Source organism: Haplochromis burtoni, unplaced genomic scaffold, assembly GCF_018398535.1.
Source record: "Haplochromis burtoni strain Fernald_Lab_line unplaced genomic scaffold, NCSU_Asbu1 Contig_554, whole genome shotgun sequence".
Lineage (NCBI taxonomy): Eukaryota > Metazoa > Chordata > Actinopteri > Cichliformes > Cichlidae > Haplochromis > Haplochromis burtoni.
In genome coordinates, this window is record NW_024582915.1 from 25,667 (window position 1) to 52,189 (window position 26,523).

The 26,523-nt window shown below is 41.9% G+C and overlaps 1 protein-coding gene across 4 annotated transcripts in view; it reads right to left on the reverse strand.

The window, feature by feature from the left end:
• Positions 1–26,523, reverse strand: part of piezo1 (piezo-type mechanosensitive ion channel component 1) — an 81,656-nt gene that overhangs the window by 3,615 nt on the left and 51,518 nt on the right. The window contains exons 31-52 of one of the 4 annotated variants that reach the window (XM_042214353.1): positions 24,242–24,342; positions 24,022–24,148; positions 20,391–20,456; positions 19,855–20,027; positions 19,652–19,749; positions 18,935–19,105; positions 18,166–18,424; positions 17,660–17,842; positions 17,305–17,511; positions 16,350–16,590; positions 14,530–14,665; positions 14,242–14,389; positions 13,526–13,678; positions 11,937–11,998; positions 8,538–8,696; positions 7,416–7,563; positions 6,404–6,592; positions 5,772–5,864; positions 5,239–5,408; positions 4,186–4,308; positions 4,000–4,079; positions 824–995 (exon numbers count right to left, since the gene is read on the reverse strand). In XM_042214353.1, coding sequence (XP_042070287.1) covers positions 824–995; positions 4,000–4,079; positions 4,186–4,308; positions 5,239–5,408; positions 5,772–5,864; positions 6,404–6,592; positions 7,416–7,563; positions 8,538–8,696; positions 11,937–11,998; positions 13,526–13,678; positions 14,242–14,389; positions 14,530–14,665; positions 16,350–16,590; positions 17,305–17,511; positions 17,660–17,842; positions 18,166–18,424; positions 18,935–19,105; positions 19,652–19,749; positions 19,855–20,027; positions 20,391–20,456; positions 24,022–24,148; positions 24,242–24,342 — 3,259 coding nt within the window. Of the gene's footprint in view, positions 1–823; positions 996–3,999; positions 4,080–4,185; positions 4,309–5,238; positions 5,409–5,771; positions 5,865–6,403; positions 6,593–7,415; positions 7,564–8,537; positions 8,697–11,936; positions 11,999–13,525; positions 13,679–14,241; positions 14,390–14,529; positions 14,666–16,349; positions 16,591–17,304; positions 17,512–17,659; positions 17,843–18,165; positions 18,425–18,934; positions 19,106–19,645; positions 19,750–19,854; positions 20,028–20,390; positions 20,457–24,021; positions 24,149–24,241; positions 24,343–26,523 lie in introns of all 4 variants that reach the window. The other 3 variants (XM_042214354.1, XM_005947819.3, XM_005947818.3) reach the window with 3 other exon arrangements.

The following is a 26,523-nucleotide window of genomic DNA, read 5'->3' on the forward strand; positions in this document are numbered from 1 at the left end:
AGCTCCCAGGCCTCTGGTAGAGGACCCGAGCTTGAAGGATAGACTGCCCGCAGGGGCGCGAGGGGAATTTTTTAATGTATTTATTTTTATTACATGTTTACACTGAAGTCAGCTAGTAAAAGAAACCAAACTTTAACTTATAACAGCATTTTAGTTTCCTGAATGCAATTATAACTTCTTAACAGCTCTATAGAGATCATGCACCTTTTTTGTAAAGCAGCACTGCGAGTAAACAGAAAGAGACTCACAGTTATATCGAGATCATTTGGTCTTAATGACAACTCAGATTACACCTTTAAACATTCATTCACACAGTGCTGTTTTCGTCACATCTTTAAGGACTTTGTCTACCCGCATACAGTTATGAAACACTAATTAACCTCACGTGCATGTCTTTGGATTGTGAAAGCTAGAGAACCCCAAGGAACCCCCACAAGCATTAGGAGAACATACAAAGTCTGCACAGCGATGAGCCTGCTCGCTGTGAGGCAACACACAGTAGCACCTCATTAGAGCACTACACTCTCACACTGCAGGCTTACATAAAGCATTTAAAGCCTGTTCCTGCTGGAGGTTTCTTCCTGTTAAAAGGGAGTTTTTGCTTCCCACTGTTGCCAAGGTGCTTGCTCATTGGGGGGTCATATGATTGTTGGGGTTTGCTCTGTTTCCTTTGTATTATTGTAGGGTTTACCTTACAGTATAAACAGGCAATCATTGTTGTGATTTAGTGCTATAAAAAAAATTGAACTGAACTGTTTCAGTTGCATGAATGTTTTTGCTGCCTGATGCCCAGAACTCCCACATTCGTAGTTGTGTTTCTTACCCGTATCCTGCCAGAAAGCCCAGGCTGGGAGGACTGACTTTGTCACTGAATATGACCATGGGTAGTACACCACACTGTGAGGAGTCACAGTTCGCAATAGCAATGTCCCACCACTCCTGGTTTCCACTGCTATTTAGTGACAGGGTTATATCCATGTATCCAGCTTCATTACCTATAAGACAACAATCTGTTTCTCAATATCACATATGTTAAGGAGTAAAATATCTGGATGCTGACATTGAGCCTGTGACTGTTTTATTTTGCCTAGTGTTTGAGATATACTCCAAATACTCCAAATACTCCAAATACTCCAAATTTGGGGGTTTTGAGTTGGAGCATGGATGGAAAGCCTGTGACCCACAGATGTAGATTTGCTACAACTCTGTGAGGGATTTGCAGTTTTTTACTGAACTGTTGTGATGATTTATCAAAGGATCTTTGTTCCACATACTCACTCCTGTGACTGTAATGCTGTGATATTTTACATTAGTCCTTACTAACCACCAGTGTTGGTCAAGTTACTTGAAAAAAGTAATCAGTAACTAATTACTGATTACTTACCCAAAAAGGTAATCCTGTTACTTTACTGATTACTTATTTTCAAAAGTAATTAATTACTTAGTTACTTAGTTACTTTTTAAAAACACGATTTACAACCTGAAGAGGTGATAAAGTGATAGATCTTTCAGCCCAATTCTACTTTTTCTGCATAATCCATCATACAAAATGTAATCAAATGGAAAAGTCTCTTTTTAAAACTTGTTTTATTAGTTTTAATCTTTTAACTTTATGCATCAAGCAAAAATTTAATTATATGCAACATTCTCTGACTGGAAGAAATTAGTTTAACATTTAAACCTATTTTCTGCACATTCCAGCACATAAAATAAAATATTTTTTTGTGTTTACACTCAGTCTTTCAAATAGATGCAAGTAAAACACAGCAGAAAATAAATAAAGTCAAAGACTCAGCGGTCCTGTTGCTCTATTTTCACCTGTAAAGCAGGAGTGGGTAGGCGGAGGTTTACCCTGGTGCAGGTGTGCCGCGGTCAGTGGAAGAATCCGCGAGTTTCTCTGAGTTTCCCATTACGTCGTAGCTCACTCGGTGCTTGCTTGGAAGTTTAGGGGTTTTTTCGCTGTAAAAAGAAGTTTTCTTCCCACGCACAGGACACTAATGTTTTTGTCACTTTTTATGGAATCAAACTCAAAGTAAGGTCAGTACTTCCACGCTTTAAACGCTGCACGCTCATACTCTCTCCCACAATCGATATGTGATCCATTGTTGATCTGCACACAGCTGTTGTCACTAACGGCGCACTCGCTTACGTCACTGTCGTGAGACATTCTCGCAAAAAATCACGGTTTTAGTAACGCAGCGTTCCTACGGGAAAGTAACGGTAATCTAATTACCGTTTTTGCAATAGTAATCCCTTACTTTACTCGTTACTTGAAAAAAGTAATCGGATTACAGTAACGCGTTACTGCCCATCTCTGCTAACCACTGGCTCAGGTCATGATGAGTCGGCATTAGACGTCCTGCATGTTGTGGGGCAAATACTTGTTTGCTGCTTTGTACATTATTTGTGCAGCTCCAAGGTCGACCGAGTCTTTAAGTTTAGGAGTATTTCTTTTAATAAAAAGTGTATTTGATGGTTTATGCATGTTGAGCGCATACTGGATTTGTGTTTTATAAGCATTTCCCCAGATATCACACAGAATGTCATGCAAGCAAGTATGATTGAACAATATAGAATATATGATGTTTGCAGTCTTTGACTTTAAAAAGAATTTGCAAGAGACTTTGATGTTTTGGCTTTAATACGATTACTGCGGGACATCCGGAGTAGTTTGTGATGCATCATGACCAAGAGGTTTGATTATAGACTTTCTACGGTGTCTTTCATTGTTTTGTAGTAGTAGAATCTGTATGATCCCGAAATATTATGAATTTTGTTTTACTCAGATTCATTGTTATTATATTATCTTATAGCGTTATAGTTTAAAACCTGGTCTTCAGCTTATTGCATTTTCTACTTCATTCAGATACTTCCACAACACAATAAGCAATATTACTTTCAATGTCTTTGAAATTGGAGAGATGTCATTAATGTGCATTAATGTGAGTCCTCCACGCCCGTGTGTGTGTAGTTTGTTAAGTACGGGTTTTTGATCGACTGTATCAAATGCTTTTTTAAGCTGTAAGAACACTCCCACAGCATATTCTTTGTTTTTGACAGGAGTGTATCTACAAACATATTGAGATCATGTGTTGTGGTTATGTTGGTTCTAAAGCCACAGTGTTGCATACAAAACATTGTTTTTTGTGACGCCAAATATTTGTTCCAGTATCTTAGAGGAGTGCAGATGTTCATCTCCAGCGTTGTATATCAGCACAACCTTTCCAGGGAATAAACCGTTTGCAGTGCAGGTAAATGTTTTCACCTTATATCCAGTGATGCCTTTGACTAAATCCATATCAAAGCCATCATAACCCATTGATCTCTTAAACTTAAATGATGTCACTATAGCAGTAATTTCATCTTCATCTGTTGCCTTTATAAATATGGAGTTTGCTACACTTATACTTGTAGTTACAAAGATGTCAAGTTTCTGCAGGTTTGTTGGCCATGACAGGATGAACATTAAGAACAAAACCATTCAAATCTTTCACAATAAGCTGTCACTGATCATTGTGTTTTCTATTGGGGAGTTACTTGGATATTTCATTCTTTTAATTTATTTTATTGACAATAATATTAATACTTCCAATGCGTTTTTCTTATTATTGTAACGTAAAAATCTAATGTTGTAACCTGTTTTGCAGTTTTTTTTATTATTCATGTCAGTTATTCTCATTATCTTATAGATTTTTTCAGCTCCAGTTGTTCCTTTCTTTAACGGTTTCATATACACTAGGTATTTTTTCTTACATGCACTCAGTATCCCATTTGAGTGCATCTACTTCCGGTGCTGCTCCGAGCTGGCAGCCAGTATCAGCAGCTCCCACCACCAAATTTCCCCTTGTGGGACAATTAAAGGATTCTTCTCTGTTCTACCTGTTCAAACTATGCTGTATCATACGTATATCTTAGTACTATATAGTAATAATTTGTGGAAATTTTCATAAATAAATAATTGTTCACTAACGTAGTCATTATAATATAAAATCTGTAAACCTTCGTGCAGCTGACCGACTGGCTTGGCCTCAGCTCCATTGGGGGCACGGATGTACTTAGGAAACATACTGGGAACAAGCCTGGAAAAAATACAAGACAGCACCTATTAAAAGAAGCACTATTCATGTTTTTCATTAATGTAAACACTTTTATTAACATAAACATCCCTCCAGAGAGAAAACCTACACTGGCTCAGTGCGGTTGCCAACCAGCAATGAAGCCAAGTCTGCTCTGACTGGGTTCCCAGGTTCCAGGTCGATGGAATGCTTATCAAAGGCATGTTCCACTGTTCCACCCTTACCCAGGTCCCTGAGAGGAAGGAAAGCAGAACATTTACAGCCTCAGTGACACGTCAGCAGAGCTCAAAAAGTCTGAGAGCCTTCATGTTCACAACATGCGTTTCACATCTATCTGATAGAATGCTTTCATTGTAACCCATTTTTATTATTTATTTTATGAATTACTTTGTTTATAAAAGCTAGATCTACTCCACTTGCCATCAGCAGCGCAAAAAAGTGAGTGTCTATCAGACAACGATAAACTTGTCAGGATCAGATTCACCCACCCATCGGGTGGATATTACACATCTTGGCCTAAACACCTCACCTAGGAGGCATCCTAGTCAGATGCCTGAACCACCTCCACAGGAGGACCAGTAACACTGATGACTGAGCCCTGTCAGCCTCTATGAAAAGCTTGTATCTGTTGCTTGTGTCCGCACTGTTGTTCTTTCAGTTACTACAGGACTGTAGGTGAGAACAGGAATGCAGATCAAATATGAAATCAACAGCTTATCACAGATGTGCAGAGATGATCCCACACTGCAGGCCAATCCACGACTGATAGTGTTTGTGTGCGTTTTTCTATCAACAAAATCTCCACCACCGCCAGCTGAAATGAGCCTCACTCTTTAGAGATGGCTGTAGACCAGGGGTCCCCAATCCCAGTCCACGAGGGCCGGTGTCCCTGCAGGTTTTAGATGTGTCCTTGATCCATCACAGCTGATTTAAATGGATAAATGACCTTCTCAACATGTCTTCAGTTCTCCAGAGGCCTGGTAATGAACTAATCATGTGATTCAGGTGTGTTGACCCAGGGTGAGATCTAAAACCTGCAGGGCACCGGCCCTCGTGGACTGGGATTGGGGACCCCTGCTGTAGACAATAACTGTTGTACCTCTCTAACAAACATGTACTCGAATGTTGCTTAGATGAAGAATATTGTTTGATATTGTTTTACCTCTGAAAATTCCAGGACAGGCGAAGTGTGAGGTCAACAGGACCGAGTAACTCTTTAATGACTTCCTGCCTGCTCGGGGGACTGATCCTCCAAACAGATCCAGAACTACCCTCAATCATGGCTGTCACAATGTCCTCATAACTGTAGAGAATGATGAACTGCATGGCGACCTACACGCAAAGGAAGAAAAAAGTTTTAATGACAAATCAACCAAAACAAAAACGACAGGGAGAAAATGATCAAAGTTTCAGAGTACACAGCGAGCCGGGATGGAGCAGACGGAGTATAAACGTTATGGTTGGTCTGTCCACCCGGTATTTAGTGCTATTAAATGCTGGATGTGAAATTATTTTCAATTCATGCTCTTAACACAACACAGGTGTGTGATTACACAGCGAAACAGGACATGCTCTGCAGAGGCACACTGAGTGTCACAGAACAAGCAGAGATAAATCGATGTGAGCACAGCTACAAATGCAGATATTGTAACACTGCAGTACACCGAGGTAAACCAAACGGAAACCAATACGCACAGCATTGTCTTCAAAGTCTTTGGCGAGTTGGTCATATTCATCCTCTGAAAAGGGCTTGATGTACTGCTGCTGCACACTCATGGTAAACAGGGGCTAGAAACAGAAGAAGAACACGGCTGATCCCAGTTTGGAGTCAGAGTAGAATTTTACTTCTATAGCACCAAATCACAACAACAGTCAACACGCTCAATATTAAAAAGGGAAGGAGGATGAAAAGGTAAGGACCCTACAGCAGCCACACAGCCCCGTGGGAGCCAGCATTTTGTGACACTGGGAAGGAAAAACCATCAGCCACTGTGACTGGTTAGAGGTTGCCTGTCCTGTAACCATATCCAGGGCTTAAAGTGATCCAGAGAGGCGTTTCATTCGGGGTTGGCTACCTTCCAAACTCCACGTTAATCCCTCATCACAACCAGCACAGTCTTAAAATGTGCCAAATAGCAGTTTATGTTCTTAGTGTTCTGCTTTCTGTTGTCTGTTAATACAAGACCAAGCAAACGCATGAAATCATCCCTGTATACTGTCTGCGTATGTGTCTGACAGATAAACAATAAATTAAATTAATCATTTATTAACATTAATTTGGAGCAATTTTATCAATACCCAAGAAACAACATTGAAGATTGTGTTACCTCATATCCACCCAGCTTGACAGTTACTGTGACGTCAATGGGATGGTTGACCACACCCACAACAGATCGGACCAATGAAATGAAGAGAAGGGGAAACCAGATGATGCAGATCAAGAAGAAGATAATAAGTCCACCCATGCCATATTTCACTATCTTCTTTTTCTTCTGCCCTTTAGGCTGTGGGTATTTCTGAGGGCAAAGAGATTGTTTTTACTAAAAAAAATAGATTTTCTTAACTTACTTCTTAAAAATACAACTTATTGTCCTCCTGATCTCATTAACCACGAGTTAGAAAACAGGACAAAAAAACTGCTTATGAGGAGCCATCCAGTAACCTCGGAAACGCCAAGCAGGTTCAGATAAGAATACTCTGAAACACAATAGCACTAAATCATGTTTAATATAAAAAAAGACTCATTCATGAGCATTTTTTTTTGCCTGTCCCATTTGGTTCTTTAGCCATCAGAATTGTTGTCTGAAGACCAACAAGGATACCCAATGGATTTATTTTGCCAAATGGATCATCGTGGCATTGCCGTATTGGTCCATTTGATCGACCTTTGTTTTTATTATTTATTATATTTTATTTTCAGTTGTTACAGACGGGACAGACATGAGTGAGGGATAGGAAAGGGAGAGAGAAAGAGGAAGGAAAAGAAAAACAGAAGGGGAGAGGGACAGTGAGAAAGGGAAACAAATCTCCTGGATCACCTGTTGAGAGAGAAAGAATAGAAAACAAGCAAAAAAAACAAAAAAAACAAAGCAACATACTAAACACAACACCATCGCAATACTAAATATTCAATGTTGTTGTGCAGCACGCAGGACAGACAGCGCACAATGTGCTTTGAAGTAGCAGCCAAGAAAGGTGTGATTTAAGTCTACGAGCAGTGAACACGCGTGTGCACACCTGTGTGGATCAGCGCGCTGGTATTCAAATGGTTTCCACGTGTAATGGTCGTGAGCATTTTTTTAATGAACTTTGACTTTGTTGCGCTCGTATCTTTCATACCTTTTCTGTCTCACGGCTGCATTTGATGATGAAAATGTTGGCATAAATATCCTCCACACACATCCAGTTTGACAGAGACAATGTGGTATCGGTCCAAACCCAATCCATCACTGCTCGGAGCTCCACCAAGAACGGCACCAGGCGAAACCTACAAACACGCAGTCAGCTTTGACTCCTGACCCATTTCACATACATATATCACACTTGATCTCAAACATACATGACATACATGGTGTGTCTTTCCTTTGCAAGAAGACTAATAATGTTAAGCTGGACTTATGAAGAGCTTATGCTTCTCACTCAAGGGGGACGGGCCTCCTCCTTTTTGAAGTCCACATATGTTGGCTGTAGCATCCCTTGGGTATGTAGGGTTAATTGTTGTAGGCAAGTAATGATTTTCTTCCTGTCGCTGCTTGCGGGGCATCATCTTCTCTTGTCACTGAGAAGTGTGGTGATTTTAATCTGACGGTTGAGCTTGAAACAACAGTGGGTCAAGGGGAAATGCCCCTTCCCTTTGGGTAGTACGCTAACACTTTGACCTTTACTCAGGGACGTGATAGTTTACTTTTCCTGAATGGTGCGGTTGGATGGATAAGGCCGCTGCAACCTTCAGGTGCAGCTGTTCTGCTTTTGGCTGTAAGGCATTCATTCTTGTTGCTGTGTCTGTGATGACGTCCACTATGGGCAGCTATAGTGGAGATGTGGCAAAATTTGAGCCATTTGGACAGGAAGCTTTTCTGGTTTGGTCAGGTCTCTATCTCACATGCTTTTCAGTAACTTATCCTAGCTGTCTCTAGCTGTAGTGTCTCCCTGTTATGGTCCCCACTCACACCTGTTCACTTAAATAGGTGACATGATGGTGGGTTGAGGTTGGCCAGTGACGACTCACATGATTAATAGTGGACTTAAATAACTGGGAGTTTCTGTCAGATGTTTTAGAACTGAAGAAGCTCTTGGTCAAGAAGGGAAACATCTTCACAAATGTAAAATAAGTCCACGAGCTTTCTTTGAAATAACTCGAAACTACCAAGAGTGACTAAGAACCTACAGATATCTGCAATACGCTGCATGGAGAGAGCAAAGACAAACACAGAGAAGCTCACACTTTCTTTGTGTACATACCCTTGGAAGAGAAACAGATTGAGGTGGTTGTATTTCTTGGTAAGGAAGTTGCCAAGGATACGAGTGGGGTACCCACAGCGGATCTGATAAGCTGATAAGCCAAAGTAAATGCACTTGACAAAGTACCAGAGCTGTGCTACAAAGTTTTGGTTGAACATCCTAAGACAAGACGAGAGAAAGAACATAACACTTAGCTCATAAACCAGTTTATACAGTCAGCAAAACAGCTTGCAAAGTGCAAAATAATGGAAATTGTGACTTCAGAGAGTGACTGCACAAATTTGACATTCATTGCCAAAGTACCAGAGGAATATTGTAGTCTGGACAGGCGGCTCAGACAAAGTAGGTCTGCTATAACAACAGTTGCTGACAAAAGATGCCTTTGTCAGGAGACGCAAAAGCACCTGTGAGACAGTGACAATGTTTGGTCTTGGGTTGCTGTGAGCTCAGGGACAGGCCACCTCGCAGCTATTGATGAAACTACACAGTTGTATCAGTGCTCCCCCAACAATGACTCAAAAAGCACAAACACAACGTTAACCATGATTTGAATTTGATTTAAAGAAGCATGCAAAAAAGAAACATCTTGCATTTTTGGGGAAATTTTATGGGACTTTTTTTCCATATCATTGTGAGACTTGCATAACAATAATTCGAATTTAACAATCCCCAAAACCAAGAGTCACAGGACAAATAACAACAAATGCTAGTAATTCAAAATCTTAAAAAACACAATTTAGACAAAAAGGCTATTAAAAAATATCCAACTGAATATTCACTCTTTATGTCAAGGTGTTCAGGTTCTGTTTCGTCATGACCCATTTCACTGAAATCTCTGGTTGCACTTCAGGTACCGACAGCCAGGAGAGATTTCCTGATATGCATGCCCAATATCCTTGAGAATATGCTTACCTCAAGTTGCTCTCTGTTGCAGATACTGGAGTGTGAATTTTACATAGGAAGCATTAAGCATGGAAACAAGCGCTCATGTGAATGAGGCTGTATGTATGAAGTGCTTTGAGTTCTCAGGCAGAGTAGGAAAGCACTCTATAAGCACCGGTCCATTCGATGTGTGTGATTGATCAGAAGTAGAAGAATTATAAAATGACCATCAATTGCCTCAGTCTGGAGCTTCATGCCAGATCTTGGCTGAAGGAACGAGTCTGATTACAGGAGAAGCTTGTTGATGATCTGAAGCCAGTTGGGACTACAGTCATGAACACCATTACTAACACACTATGCGTACTGGACCCAATCTTGCAGTGTGTGTCCAGCCAGCCACAACTTTGAATTATTATTCTAAGTTGTGAACATTGCATCACTGATGCCAAACCTGAAACTTTTACACAGTTCTTTTGTATTTGGGCGACCTCAGCATTAGCAATATGCACCAAACTGTCTAACACAAACACATATACTTGGGGGTCTGTTTGCTCTGCGTGAGAGTCCTGGAGCATTTCCAGTGCTGTCCGTGCTCCGTCCATGGAGAGAATCTGAGAGTCATTTTGAGGATTTTGTGCAGAGCAGGCCTCCAATGCTACGAAAGACCCAACTAGACTGGGAGCAGAATGAAAGACTGCTGCCTTATTCCACATAATGAACTCTCAGAGGCTTTTTGGTGGGTACCTTGTGCCCAGCTGTCCCCCTTCCCTTTTCTCTCACTAGCCTGCTCTGACAGTGTGCATCAGCCAGTTTAAGCATGTTAACTCCTCTGACATGCGCTTGCTTTCTTTCATTCGTCTCTGAAAAATGTGCTTGCAGAAGGCAATGATTTCATGTCTTCAATTTTTGGAAGCAGTGACACGCTGTACATGCCTAACGCTACTGGTTTGTTAATTACCTAAAACAGAAATGTTAATGTAGGCAGCAATCCTTAACTGCCAGGCTTTGGTGCTGTGAATTGTGCCTGAGTCCAAATGAACCAGGCCCAGCTCTTCACCTGTGCCATGACACACAGCAATCACACACGTAAAGCAAAGGGATACAAGTTTGTACACCTTTAAAGTCTCTCACGCCACAAATCTTAAAGACAAAGAGAACAGCCGGGAACAGTCCAACAACACTTTCACCTGCAGCCTCTGTGACCCGTCTGACCGCTGTCAGAAACAAGTAACCCTGATCAAACACGTGCAGAGCTGCTTTCTTAGATCTTATTTTCTACGTTCTGAATTTCTTGTATAAATCAGCTGGAAAACCATCTGGTGTCACTGTTTCAGAGTCCATATCTCACTTCCTATTTCTTCCAATAATTTTCTTTCAGGCTCTTTTTTTAATACTTTGTCTCTTTTGTAGCACTTTTTAGTTTTAGAAACAGAACGTATATTTCCCATTAAAAAGTCTGTTTCCCACTGCAGGGTGGTAACCTCAGAGCAGAGAGAGTCTGGCTGGCAGACGGGTGGGTCGTTCATCCAGGCTTCCCTGGATGAGCCCATGTGAACCCTGGCCTCAGTCTCTTGTTCTTGGCTGACAGGAGGCGTCCATGTGGCTGCAGCCGCCTGCTTCAAGGTTTAACATGTTGCGTACTCAGAGATGCTCTGCAGTATTCCTTGGTTGTAGCAATTGCCTTTTTGCATTGCTGCTAGCTTCCCATGAGCTTGAAGCAGTAAATGGTTCTTCTATAGAGCTCCTCCACTCAAACTGAACACTCAAAGCACTTTTCACTGCAAACCTTATTCCCACATAAGGCTTGTAGTGCTTCTAGGCCTAAGCACACACACACACCTCACACTTCCATGGATGCGTTGGGACAACTCGGGGTTTTGTACCGAAGACACACTGACATGCCGAGTGCAGCAGTCAGTAATTTGATCCCTGACTGGTAGATGTTTGCTTTGAAGATCAAAACGGGGGATGGTTATGTCTGGGTATATTAATCAAGTCGAGGAGGCCATTTATGTAAACAGAAAGATCCTCTCTGAAAGAAGGAGGGTACAACTGTCACCCTCTTATAAGGCAGCCGTTCCCCAACTCTCTGTGAATATTACAATTTAATATTAACGACCATAAAACCCGACCTCGCGGCCTGTTGTTAGTCAGTTTGGGTCATTGTGCAAATGTACATTTTATAAGGTTGGAGAACCTCGAAGGCAGTCGAGACTCGAACTGTCACTGAAAACAGTCCAGATGAACAGAATCAACTTCCTAAGATTCAGCAGATCATCTTCACCATGTCTGCATACCTACATGCATGCAGTTGCAGCTTGAGCATGGAAATGGCTGATTATATATTTGTGTTAATAAACAGCTCAACAGGTGCAGCTAATTAAAGCATGCACTTGTTAGAGGCTGGTCAACAATCATCCATTACTCCTCCAAGGAGTTGTTTTTGTTAAAGCAGGACTCAGATCATTATCGATGTCATAATTTATCACAAATAATACAGTAAATGCAAGACATCACCTTTCAGTGACAGCGGGCAGGATAAAGAACATCCAAAGATGAATCCCAAAAACAAGGATCACCTGGAGAGAAAGAACAATAGGACAGCAAAACAAGAAACGTCATTAAAATAATATAAAATAGTTAGAATTGTGAAAAACACAACAGCAGAGATGAGCAATGAGTGGCTCCACAGATGCCATCCTAACAAATATTACAGAAGCACTAAATGACATAAGAAGAAAAAATCATTTCTGACGCAACCTACGAGTGATTTTAGGATTTAAAAGATGCAACGTTTTAGGAAGAAAAAAGATTCAAATCAATTTTATGTAAAAGAGTCTTTCAACAAACATGAGACCAGACAGAAGATATATGACACAATCACGTTCACAAAAACTGAAAATCATACCCAACTGTAAAACTGTCTAATCTCCCATTCAAGATCAGCCTCTGGTGCACATCCAGGTAGAGACTGACTGACCTGCTGATCACTCCCTGACTGCTCTGACCACTGTGCACTTTTCATGCCAGACTCTGCACAGAGAGCAAAGACAAACTTCTATTTCAAACCTACCTCGAATTATTGTTTTGGGTCACGAGAGCTGGATCGCTGCATACGACCCAGAGTCCACAACTTCCAAGCGTTTGGAAGCATGGAAACTAAGACTAGGAGCAAACGTGTCATTTTTTTCCAGCATTCCCTAATGGGAATTGGTTTAACGTGGGATTTTACTATAACAGCCTCTGGGAGAGACCGACCGAGGTGCTGACTGCTGACCCGTTCTCCTGTGGCGCGTGTGAGGGTTTATGTGCTGTGGTTGACTCTCCAGGGTGGGTGTGGTCACTGAAAGGTTCAACCTGGCACATCTGATCGGGGTAAAGCTCGTTCTGTTTTTGCTGTAGCCACGACAGCCTCGCTGCCTCGTTGTAGGGATACAGGTGTAAAGGGCGACCACGATATTGAAGCTGTTTCCTGTCATGAATCCTTCTGTGGTGCAGTTGTAAGAGAACAATCAATGAAGAGGAGACGAAGCATTTAACTTGGTAATGCCCTGTGTCCTGCCACAGTTACTGCAGTTACCCTTGACTGGGTCAGTCGGTTCATCTTTTCCTACTGTGGTGATGTACTAGTTTTTCATCACGATTGAGCAGATAAAGGCAGATCCAGGTAAGGTAAAAGATGTAGCTGAATGACCATAATCAACTAATAAAGTTCAAAGTTTAGGATTTGCTCATTTTTAATCACCGGTTCATTCAAGGTTGCAGCAAGATTTCTGCTCCAATCGCCTGCATTCAGCAGCTGGCAGTCCTTCAGCACTCTCACGGAGAGCACAGCCACACACCTCCCTGTGGGCCTTTCTGGCTCTCCACCCTCCTCTATGATGCCACTCTGAAGCACTAGTACAGGAGGATACAGGCAGCTTCTACGGAGTAAACTAACAATAGCACCCTACAGAGAGGATGACTCTGAATGGGAGAAAGATCACATTTAAATCAGTTTTATTAAAATAGTTTCTTGTTTTTTGTGGACTGTTCCTCTGAACTTGGATCACCCCGTGAAGCTATGTGAATAATTAATGATAAGAATTTTATTATGTGAACAGAACCTGGAAGATGAGTTTTCCCGTGACAGCCTTGCGCAGGTATAGCGCTCGGTCAATGATCATAGTGCTGAACTGGATGAGCAGCATCACCAGGAAAGCTTCCGGCACCTGGTCTTCTGACAGCGTGGACGCTATATCAGCTGCTGCACTGTGTTTCTGAAGAAACAGGACAAAAGTAATGAGAAGGCCTTTCTCTTTTACGTGGTTTAAAGATTATCTTCCAAACATGACATGCACTTTTATAGTTAAGACATTTACTATTATTCAGCTTCAGTTTCAACAGTGTGTTTGTGTTCTTTGATGAAACTTAAGCATTGTTACGAATAAAGGGTTTGGAGTAATAAAGGCAAACATGGGACAAATATAAATACTTACCACAAATAAAACACAGTCTGGCTAATTTACTTACATACCTTTGGACACCATGACAACAAACTAAAGGTCAGACTGTTGTTACATGTTGAGATCACCGTTAGGAACAATGAGGCATACAGAGGGCGCTGTTAGTCAGCAGTTAGTCGGCCTATTCAGTTCCAGCTGTGTGGCAGATGTTTGGGGTTTGTCTTTTATGTATCCAGGCAAACATCTCACTGAGGTTAAAAGTCTCATTTCCAAAACACTTGATTTAGGTCAAATGTTATCGTTTTGATCTCTTTGTAGTTTTCGTTTTCATTTCTGTATTTTACCGTTAGTCACAAAATGACGAGCTTGTGTCTCACCCCAAAAGCCCAAAAGCCAAAGACGATGATGATGAAGTCAATGACGTCGGTCAGGAACATGAGTGCATAGACATCGGTGGCAGCCCGGTACTCAGAGTGCAGAATATCCCTGAAGAAACCCTGAGCTGGCCTGTAAACACTCTGAAGCCTGCAGGAAACCAGCTTGCATTAAGTCACTGCACACGGCTTTTACTACAGCACCACACCTTTTAACATTACTTTTTCATTAACACAAGAAGCACAATGATACATTTTCTTAAGAGATCATCAGGAGCAGCTTTCACTTACCCGTAAATGAAGACATGTTTTATCTTGTGTCCCACATCCCGTATTCTCTTACTGGCTGCTTCTCTCTTCCTGCCTTTTTGATTCTTCGTCATCATTTCTTTACTGGAGTCAACAGTCTCAGCTCCACTGGACTCCACTGGAAAAGTCGAAACCAGATGAGAGATTTAACTACAATCGGCACAACAGGAAGGGGGAATTATATTTTAGAAGATGCAACATTTGTCTTTTTGTTCACTTGACACATTATCCCAGCAGTAAAAACCAGAGTGAGCCTTAAATCACAGCACATGGAGAGGGAGTGGCCATAGGTGGCCATGAACACCCATGCTGGGCTGTTTCTGTACTGATGTTAATGCCAGAGGAGGTTTGATGACGTTTATATGCCACTTTACATGCTCTGACACTTTTGGCTGTGTTGTTCCTAAACATTCCCAACTTTACAGTAATACCACTTCCAGCTTAACTGTTAAATACATTATATGATGCTTTGATTATAAAAGCTGATCTAATGCGCATTGCATGCATTTTAATCACTGTTGGTGGCAAGAAAAACCATCCATCCATTTTCTCCCACTTATCTACTACAGGGCTACAGAAAGGCTGGGACCTATCCTGGCTGTAATGGGGCCAGAGGCTGGGTACACTGTGGACAGGCCGCTAAGACACAGAGAAACACACTCATGCTCACATTCGCACTTACAGCCAATTTTAGAATCACAAACGAGAAGAATATGCATGTCTTTGGTTTGTTGGAGACCCTGGAGAGAAGCTTCAAAGACACTGGGAAAATATGCCAGCTACACACAGAGGAACCCCAACCGGCGAGGGAATTGAAGGAGATTCTTGCTGTGAGCTGAGAGTGCGAACCACTGCACCACAAAGACTGCAGGGTTCAGTAATGTCGGTTTTTCCTCTGGCTCAGATCCACTTACAGCCTAAGGCAGCGAGGACGTTTTAGATTCAACACTTCAAACTCAACAATGATTGGTGTCTTGGACAGGTGACAGTGAAGGAGAGAAAAGAACTGAATCGAAGCTAAGTTTAATACACTTAATCCAACTAGGCAACCAAAAGCATAAGAGATGTAAAATAAAAGAGGTAAAATAGGAGGAGACACACACTGGGATGACAAAGGTGGAAAAAACGGTCTTTAGTCTCATTCTGCTTCATTTCATTTCAATCCAAATATTACATTTACTAATGACTTTAATGAGGTCATTTATTGACGGCTTCCTTCACAGGCACGTGATTACCGGTGATAACATGTTCTATATTTGGCACCACAACGGACTGTAGTTCTTCAACCGTTGGGTTGCTTTAGTTTTACTTTGAAGTAATAAGGCTGAAAGGTTTAGGGGCAATGCCATTTTCACACAGAGTAGGTTTAATAATAAACACCTTTATTTAGAAACTGATTGTGTTTACTTGTGTTATCTTTGTCTAATAGTTAAATCTGTTTAATGATCTGAAACATTTAAGTGAGACATCACTTCCTGATGGAAGGGGGAGCCCTTTCTCACACCACTGTATTTAGAAAACGTGTCTCTGTGCTAAAGGCAGATTATAGCCTGGCTGTCATAGGGCGAGAGGCAGGGTGCACCGTGGACAGGTCGGCAGTCTGTGGCAGGGCCAGCTCTCACATTCACACCTGTGAACTTTCCAGTTAACCCGTCCCCACTAACATCAGCTCTTTGGACTGGGCCAAATCACAACAACCGTTTCCCCAAAGTACTTTATATTGTAAAGTAAAGACCCCACAATAACACACAGAAACAGAGAAACCTTTATCGTCACAGTCTACATATAATGAACCTACAAACCTTTACCGTGCTGCTGTTTAGGAGTTTTTATTTTCTTGCGGAACCTGATGCTGCTTTTCTTCTTTGGGACTTCTTCTGTCACGTCCTCATCGTCTCCTTCCCTCTTATCCGGCTGGATACTCTTCACCCAAGGCAAGATTTCTTCTCCTGGTGTATCTTGCGACCCAGTGGGTGTTGATTCAGTGGGCTGTATGGTAGAAAGGTCAGAGCTGGTACTCGGTTCAACGTAGTTCTCATCATCCTGTGTTGATAAATGAGCGATTTAATACATTTGGACTTAATTCCAGATCATTATACAATAAACTCACCCACTTCATTAGGTACACCTCTTCAACACATATGCTAAACAACCATTCCAGCTTCCAAGTCACTTAAATGAAGGTTATCTTGCCGCGTGATCGACTGATTAGATTAGATAGATAGATAATCCCACAGCAGCAAACGAATGCATTTAGGGATGTAGACTTGGTCAAGATAACCTGCAAGAAAGTTCATTTAAGTGACGTGGAAGGTGGCGTGGTTGTGGGTGCGAGACGGGCCAGTCTGAGTATTTCTGAAACCTCTGATCTGCTGGGATTGTAATTCTTGGCACACTCGTGGCCTCCGAGTACCAACCTGCCCGTCATTTAAACCCCACAGCCTACCTGTTGCTACCCATCTTCTAAAGGCTGCTTCCAGCAGGATAATGTTCTGCGTCACAAAATTCAATTAATCTCAGACGGATTTCTTGAAAACGCCGATGAGTTCACTGTAATCAGATCTCCATCACCGTGACGACTCTGATGCTAAAGCAGGTCCAACCCGTTCTAGCAAAGTGTAACTAATGAAATGGCAGGTGACTGTAAATGTGCTGATTGTGTTACATGATCCTGCAGCTTTTAATGAATGTCCCAAAGCATTCTTTTAGAAACAGCCCAGTGATCGAGACCAAACAACATCTCGTATTCACACCAACCTTTTTAATTTGGCTGATTTCAGTTATTTCCAGGTTTTCCAGCGTGGAGGCTGTACTGACTCTGTCTTCCTCTCTCTCTTCTTTTTTTCTTTTTGCCTTTTGCTTTCCATCTTCATCTCCTTCTCTAGTTTTAACTCCAACATTAAACGTTTCTGGAGAAGCGCTGTGATCCTCCATGGGGCCTTCATGGTCCCACAGGCCATACCGCTGTGTGTACACAAACAGGCAAACCAAATTACAAAGACATGTCCACTTTTCTCAGTGCTGTCTGAACACTCATCATGGAGCACACAGACAAGGGCCTACTGAAATCAACTCTGCAGGCTCCTCGAGCCGAAATCAGTGGTGGACCTACCATCAGCAGGGATCTGTGGAAAAACAGAGCCAGCAACTGAAGAAGATCATATCTGATGTAGTTGTCAGTCTTTTCCAGGCCAAGGATGCGAGGTGGGAAGAAAGGCTTATCAAGGGTCATCTCGAAACTACTGTTCCAAGGAAAAAATCCAAACTGGAAAATGTATTTCACCACTACCATAACCTGAAAAGAAGCAGAGAAGCCAGCGGTCAAACCAGTAAAGAGCCCCGACCCGCCGTCCTCTGTTAAAGAAGTCATATACAGATGAGCCAGCTTTCGATTGGCTGCTTTAAATCATAAAACACAAGATATTAGTCTGAATAATTTGGACAAATTAAGTTTACTGGATACAAGTACAGCTGCATCCAGCTGACTCTCCACTCCACAGAGGTGTGGACAGAGGCACTCATACGTGCTACACATGATACCGAGCAACATAGTAAGATATTTATGGATGAACTGAAAAAGCCCACACGATGAAAATAACAACATTTCTCTGTTCTTACCTCCGTGTAGATTATAGCAGTCATCCAAAACTTTTTGGTTGGTCTTGGAACAGACAGCATAGCCCACAGGAACACCAGTATGGGCAGGACCAGCGATATGACGGAGGCACTGACCACATTATTTAACACTATGATGAAATAGCAGACCAGCTCAGAGTTGGCTGACAGCAGGTTGTACATGGCAAACAGCATCTTCAGCAGACGGCTCTGGCTGGAAAAAAACTCTCTGCTCTGTTCCAACTCCTCGATCAAAAACTGCCTGTAGAGACACAAGGCTGGTCAGGACCACACGTTTGCACATGAATGCAGTGCAAAAGAAAGAATCTGAGTGAAGGAAGAGGGAATGGGAGAGAATACACTGAAACTTATGGAAGCCCGTTTCCGCCACTAAATAAAAGCAAAACAGCTAGTATCCATAACTCGAAATTTCGAGTTATTTTCTCAAAATGTCGATTTATTAACTCAAAATTTTGAGAAAAGTAACTCGCAATTTCGAGTTACTTTTCTCAAAATTTTGAGTTAATAAATCGAAATTTCGAGTTAATATGTCGAAATTTCGAGAAAGTAACTTGAAACTTCGAGAAAATAACTCAAAATTTTGAGTTATGGATCCTTTTTTTTTTTTTTTAGTGGCGGAAACGGGCTTCCATAGAAACATGCTAGAATTGGGCTGCTTGGGAGATGTTTTGTGGCACACTGCTAGTTTCATAAAGTACAATCACTGCCTGTGAGTGTCGGTAACTTTACTCAGAGTGTCCCCAGCATCTACCTGTCTCCCAGCAGCTCACTGGCTGTTCTGGAGTGTCTGCCTTGCTGCTGGTTGGATAAGTCTGGGATCAGTCCCGTATTGCTGGATGGCGGTTTTGGAGTTAGGATATTCCCACTGCTGTTGAGTCTTAGCTTGGGGGTACACTGGTTTATGCTATCCTCCAGGCACCTGAGACACACACGCAACAAAAATTGAGGACAAGAAGTGGATTAATCTACAGAATTAAATCAACATCAACTATTTAAATCCTCTGGTGACCTGCCTTTTACCATTTGGATGAAACTAATCCACTGTTCATTACTAGAGCCTCAGAATATAGAATATAAATGCTGGAGAAAACAGTCAAGCAGAGAAGATACTCTAGAATTATGCAGTCCATTTTATGGCAAGCACAAAGAGTGTTGAAGTAGGACAGTTCCATACATTAAGAGGAATTTCTGCCTTGGATAATACATTTATTATGGGTGAAAATTGTAGTTTTTGAGGTCATGATGACTTTAACCTTTGACAACCTACTTCTATTCATTTTATCCCCCAGTCAAAATAAAAATTTATGCCAAAATTGAAGTAATTCCTTTAGGTGCTCCTGAGAAACTATGTTCATGCAAAGGACCACTTGAAAACTGACGCCACTCCCCACCACGCCCAGAGGGATAAAAGCTACATCGAATCAAATCCACAGGAAACATCAGTGACCCTGCAAACCTGTACCTGGTAGAATTTTCTGCATCGGTGTCGTCCAAACACGTCTCCAGGGTGCAGCTTTCACTGCCCTGAGATTCCTGATCATCTCTGGAGTCTGCTGCTGAACCGCGCTGTCACCAGAGTCACACAGACTGTAGTTAGTGTTCGTTTCTATGTGTGTGTGCGTGCGTGCATGTGCACTTGCTTGTGCATACTGCACACTCTGTTGTGTTTACCTGCTGAATCTTTTGGATGATGAAGTAGCGCTCATTGCACAAAACAGTAGAAATCTCTCTGTACTGTTTAGTCAGTAAATTAAGCCACTGAGTGAGTCCATCAACCATCGCCAGCACTATCGCCCCCAAGAAACGCAGAATATCCAAGATCCTCTGCACCGTCTCACCACGACCTGCACAGGTAAAAGACAGACAACAAAGTATGATGTGAAGCCACACTGAAAAAGATTCTTATATAATTAATGCAAATTATATCAGGGCCTCGGGACTTTATGCTTTCCCTGAGTCTTTGGATTCTCATGTTTTGTAAGTTGAGTTAATGATGTCATTCTGTGACTCGGTGGTTCCTCTGGTGTTCTTCCTAATCTAGTTCAGCCTGCATTTCCCTGCGTGCATTCTCGTAAAGTAAAACACAGAAAGAAAGCCATCTGATAGTACACAAAACCACACAAACTGGACACAAACTACATACCATGAATGATGGAACCCCTTTGCAAATGGTCAAGAGCAGAAAAGCAGGGACTACGTGAACCTACCAGACTCTTGTTGCTTTGACTCCCCATCCTGAACGATGGGTTCCTCGTAATCATCATCCCCAGAGCCTAGACAAAATCAAATACACAAAGACTGTAAATATCTGCATTAGTATAGTATATCTGTACAATCTCTACCACGTAGATGCGACCTTTTAATACCAATAAGTCTGACAACTTTGTGGTTTTTGCATGTCTTCAGAAGGAAAGAAAATGGTTATAAATTGTTTTGATAACAGCATGTGCCTTTGTATTTCACTGCTTCTCTTCACATTAGTTGTCAAAGACCAGATATAATAACCCACTGCTGACTGAGACTTTCATTTCTGTTGCAAACACTGTCAAACCGCCATCATGTCAGATCTGTAATGACTGTTTGGATCACTGTCATGCTGATAAATGAAGGTGTTGCCAGTTAAATACTTTACAGATGATAATGTATGGTGGATTTTTCTGAATGAGTCGATTGTGGGCGCCGGTTTAGCTCGGTGTACTGAGCAGGCGACCACATGCCGTACGGCTGAGAGTGGCCAGCCGGGTTTTAGAGACAGAAAGTTTTAGGCCTGCAGGTTCTTCTTTTGTCATTTTAACCAAGACGTGCCAATTTTTAGCAAACAGCTCGAATCACTTTGTTGGTCCAAAAATACAATTTTATGTCCGTCAAACTGCTGTCTTTGACACTTTCTGTTGATTCAACTTAAGAAATTAACCAACGTATTTTGTGACACAAAATTGTCATGTGTAGAGACAACGCTGGTTTGACCATCGAGTTCAAAAACAAACACACACACATTTCTCTTTTTTTGTTTGGTTTTGTTTTTCAAAACCAAACAAAAAACAAAAACAAACAAAACAAACATTGATCAGGTACAATGGCTGGACTGAAAAGGAGTGAAAAAGCAGTGGATGCCAAATGAATCCTCTCCAGAAACCTGGTGCTCAAGAACACTTAAAACTGAGAAAAACATCCAGAGATGCGATGTGGCACCAGGCTTGGAGACCTTACTCTAATGCTTTGGACAAAGTGTTGACTTTGTTTATTTCAGGTCTGTGTGTGTCATGTATGCTGCAATCACCAGTTCACCTGACATCAGTTTAATTTGCAGCTCATTTTAATTAATGCAACATGATGTAAATGTGATAATTGATGTGAAGGCTGACTTCACACAGTATTGACCTCTAAACCTCTATGGGTGGAAAACCTGCAGTCTGGCTGCCCCTGGGTGGGTCCGGGATGGGCGTGAGGTTCTGGGGGCGCTCCGTCTCTGGGCTGGGGCCCTGGCCGGGCCTCGGGGGGGCTCTTTATGTCTGTCTCCACGTTGGTTGAGTGTGGAGTAAGTGCATATGAGAGCATGAGGGGGGGAATGGATGTTTGTGTCTGTGTGTGCCTGTATGTCTGTGTCTATATGTCAGGTTGGGTGTCAGGCGCCACCTCTCTGGGGACATCTCAGGCCCTCCAAGGTTTGGAGGCCTATCTCCCCCACCACCACTTCCCCTGCCAGTGGCGGACTCCCTCAGGTGTCGGTGCGTTGGTGGTTCTTTGTGTCGGGGGTGGGCGTCCAGGTACACACCGGCTCACTCCTTGGCGGCCGCTTATCGGGGCCTGGAGCCTGGGGCTCGCTCGGGCCACTTCGGAGGTGGGGTGCCCCCGGCCTCTCGGCCTGGGGCTCGGTCACTCAGGCACGGCTGGCTGCCGGCGGAGCTCACGGGCGCGTCACTGCAACTCCCCCTGGCTTCTGCTCCGCGGCTGCTGAGTGAGCCCTCATCTGGGACTCTCCTCAGCTCTTTCTGGGACAGTGGCGCGGCTGCCCCTCTGTTGGTCTTCCTTGGTCTCTTGTGTTCTGGGGGCCTCTGGATGTCTGGAGTTTTGATCTCCTCCATACCTGCTTCATGCCCTGGAGGACGGGGCTGTGGCCCCCCCACACCCTCTAGCAGATCATTACATGAAGGAACCTTTTAAAAAAACAAGCGTCCATGCTCACAGGTGTACACACGGGTGATCACACCCACAAACTACACCCTTTTTGGCTCCTACCTCAAAGCACACTGTGTTCTGTTGATCTTATGTGCTGCACAATAATGTTTAATATTTAGTATTTACTGTCATATTCCCATATATCATTGTGATGTTGTTTATTGTATTGCTCTCTTTTTCTTCTGCTTGTTTTCTTTTTTCTTTCTCACAGGTGATCCAGGTGATTGATAGATGCATTTTTTGTCTGCTTATTTTGTTGGTTTTTGTTTTTTGCCCTTTATCCCCGTCCCTCTTCCCCGCTGTTTTTCTTTCCCTCTTTCTTTTCCCCGTTGATTTAGCAATCCACCTTCATCCATGCCTTCACCTGTGGCACCAAATGTAGTGACTGAAAGAGGAAACGATTCTGTGAAGAAGGCTGGGCTCTCCCAGGGAGAAAGTAAAGAGCTCGGTCATTTCAAATGAGCTGGAATTGCTTTTCCCACTCAGCCTGTTAATTAGTCCACTTTAGCTTAATTGAAATTATTTTTTTTAATTTTTGTAATGACTCATTAAATATATAAACAAAAGTAAAACATACCCTCCAAGGGCCTATAGCAACTTTTCACCTTGTTTTTCTTTTTTTTTAAATTTTTTATTTATATATATATATATATATATATTATATATTTATATATTATATCTATATCATACATATATATATATCTATATCATATATATATAGTTTCAGCTTTTTTAATTTATATGCAAGCCTGATTACAATTTTTTTTTTTTTTTTTTTTTTTTTTTTTTTTGCCTGTCCCGTTTGGCTCTTTTGCATCAGAATTATTGTCTAAAGGCAAAGAAAGATGCCCAACGGATTTACTTTACCAAATGGACCATCCCAGCCTTGCCGTAATGGTCATTTGATTCACCTTTTATTGTTTATTTTATTTTCACTTCTAATACGGGACAGACTTGACTGGGGAAGAAACACTGACAGAGCATACGCATGATCAAGACCCTGAGATATTAAACTGCTCCACCTGGAGTAGTGACTTGAATGTTGCTGTTGGAGCACATGGTCCAGTGCCCTTTCTTAAAGGTGGCAACAGATTCTTTGTAAGTGAGCAAACATACAAATTTAGGAGGGGATCAAATGATTATTTCACCCCAACATGTCCATGTTCTTTACTCTATGGTTTTGCTACTATTTTTTGTATTTAGCAATACAGTTTATTTCATTTTGCAATCAGTTAGGTAGACAAAGTTTAAAAGTTTGTCTTGCAGCTTTAAGCATTCACACTACAATCAAGAACTACATCCTTTAGTCACTGCATTTTGGACTAAAGACTTAACTGGACTTGACTTGTAACTATGTAACAAGACCCTTTGTTGGGGTGAAATTTGGAGGGTTTGTAGACAAATTGCTTCAGTTTTCTAACTGATCGTTGTCACATTGTAAAATTGTCTGAATGGATCATCACAATCATTTTACCTTTTACACACATAAATACTTGTAACAGTTGTGCAAAGCTGTTTACAGAGAGGTTGAGAGCAGTCAGTCATTTACTAGTTCACATGTTATTCTCACAGATTTATAAATGACAGATTTTCCTGTTTGACTCCAGGGATGCCATGTGATCCAATATCTTATCAGAAATCGATGTGAGTAAATCCAACCTTTTACTGACAGAGCCTCGTGTGAATCAGCTCTTTCGTCTCCCTCGGTTCTCTTCAGTCGACCCTGTCGATTCTGCCGTTCTCTCAGAGCTGTTTTCACACTAGTCACCCATGCCTGATACGCCAACTGGGAGAGACATCTCATTTTAGCAACAGCATACATCATACAACACAAAACTTTGCGCTTTTGTTTGTGTGAATAAATTGTGTGTGTGAGCACCTGACAGGCAGTCTGTTTCTGAGGCTTCTGTTCTTCAGACTGTAGCTCATCTTCATCCTCGCTGTCAGATTCAAACAGGTAATAGTCTCCTGAGTGTAGCACTGTAAGTAGGAAAACATATTGTCATGTAAATAACTCAAATAAGTCTCTAATGCTGCCATAAGTCACTGGACACTGTGAACATCCACGGTCACCACTTCATGCATAGTGGACCTTCCATGACCTTCCAAGCTATATAGTTTATGTCTTCTGTATTTCCAACTATATCCATAATCACATACTGTGTATGCTACCATTGTATATAGTATCTTACTGTTTTTCATTGATTGTACTTAATTGTATTTTTGTATTTCCTTCATATATCTGTACTTGAGCTGAGGTGACGCAAAAATTTCCCCGTTGTGGGATCAATAAAGTCTTATCTTATCTTATCTTATAACAATCATTTGTATATGTTGCTATTGTTGCCTTTAATGCTACTTTTTAGAGTTCTTTTCATTGTTACTATTATGGGGTCTTTTTTTGAAAAAGCTGCTTTTATACCTCGCCAGTGGTTGAGTAAGCACACAAAATGTTACTGTATCTTTCTACAATGACAAGTAATGAATCTAAATCTCGGTCTGTATCATAGCACCAAAAGAAAATCTGGTCATGTAGCATTTACGATGGTCCGTTCTGAGCAAACACGGCTCATTTTATAGTTCTTGAATGCATCGTTCAAACCAAAATCATCACTGCTCATAGACACAAGCAGGACTGCATCATCCAAAAGTGACAAAGACTAACTTTGTCTGGCCTTCTTCATAGATACAGTTTGTTACCATAGTAACTCAGCTGATGACCGGCTCTACCTCCTGAGCCACAGCCACCCCCTGTTCCCTCCAGAACTGCCTTTAACAAGATGTGGTGAGCAAAGGTGGCTATACTTGTATCTCCCTGCTTTGTAGTCTGTACACAGGGGTTTTCATCGATGGATGAGTGGACTGAGGTGGATGTTGCTCATGAGGTAGGGCGGATCACCTGCTAACTGGAACGTTTGAAAGTAGTTTGACCCCTAGCTGCTCTAGTCTCCATACCAAAGCATCCTTGGGCAAGATACTGAAGCCCAAGTTGTTCCCAGTGCATTCAGAGTATGTATGTTTGTGCATGTTAGATGTCACAAAGTTCAACTCTACCAGAGCTGATTATTTGTGTTCTTTTTTGTGAGTGAAAACAGTTACACACAGAGACACAGAATATATTGGTTCTATATGTGTATGTAACTGACACATGGGCTAATTTGTGAGGACAATGTTTGAAATAGATGTTCATGTGAGAAATAGCTACTAATAAATCTAGCTGTGACACTGCAAGAACTGAATGAAACACAAAGTGTCAGTTATGCAAGCTCAGTCATCCAGGTGAGGAAATCTCAGCACATTTGCACAATGACTGAAACTAGCATCACTGACTATCAATGGGCTGTCAGGTCAGTTTCATGATCAGTGGTGATGAGTCGCATTCACAGAGAGTTGGGGAATGGCTGCAACCACAGCAATGTAAGACACTAACCCTCACCCCCTCCTCAATTCAGAGACGGGGAGTCAAGGAGGCCATTTACGTGAAAAGGGAAAGACCATCTCTGAATGGAGGAGAGGGCGTAAGAGTACTCAGAGAGGGAGAGAGGGATAAGGAGAGAAATGAGGTGTGTCTGGACACCAGGTGACTGCATCTCAACAATGGTGATTGGATATCCAGAGAGAAGGAGAGAGGGGGATGCACAAGGGCAGAGTATAAAAATGGTGCTCGGGAACATTTGCCATTGTTATTTTTTTCTCTAGTTCCTGTGATGAGCAGAAGACGTCAAATGAAGATCTGGCTCTGGACATCTACAGTCAGGCTGCTAAACTGCTTCAATAAAACATCATCAAAGAAGTCCAAATTGTGGACGTTCCCTTTTATCTTTACTATTTTACAGAAACAGTAAAGGTAAAAGTCTGAGTATTAATCTACATCACAGGTCACTCCAGCCTTCTAAAGTAACAGACCATTCTAGGCTTAGTTTTCCAGTTAAAATAAACCCAGTCGTATTTCAGGAGCACAGATCTAGAGAGGAGCTACCATGACGGACGTGGTTGGGAGGACCGGCCTGCGAGGCTATTCAGGGTTTCTGTAAGACATCCAGAAGCCTTTGCAGACTTCCTGTATTGGGCTGCTGGTTCCACAGATCAACACTCTATATGCAAGACTGCATACAGAGACTGCATACAGAGACTGCATACAGAGACTGCATACAGAGACTG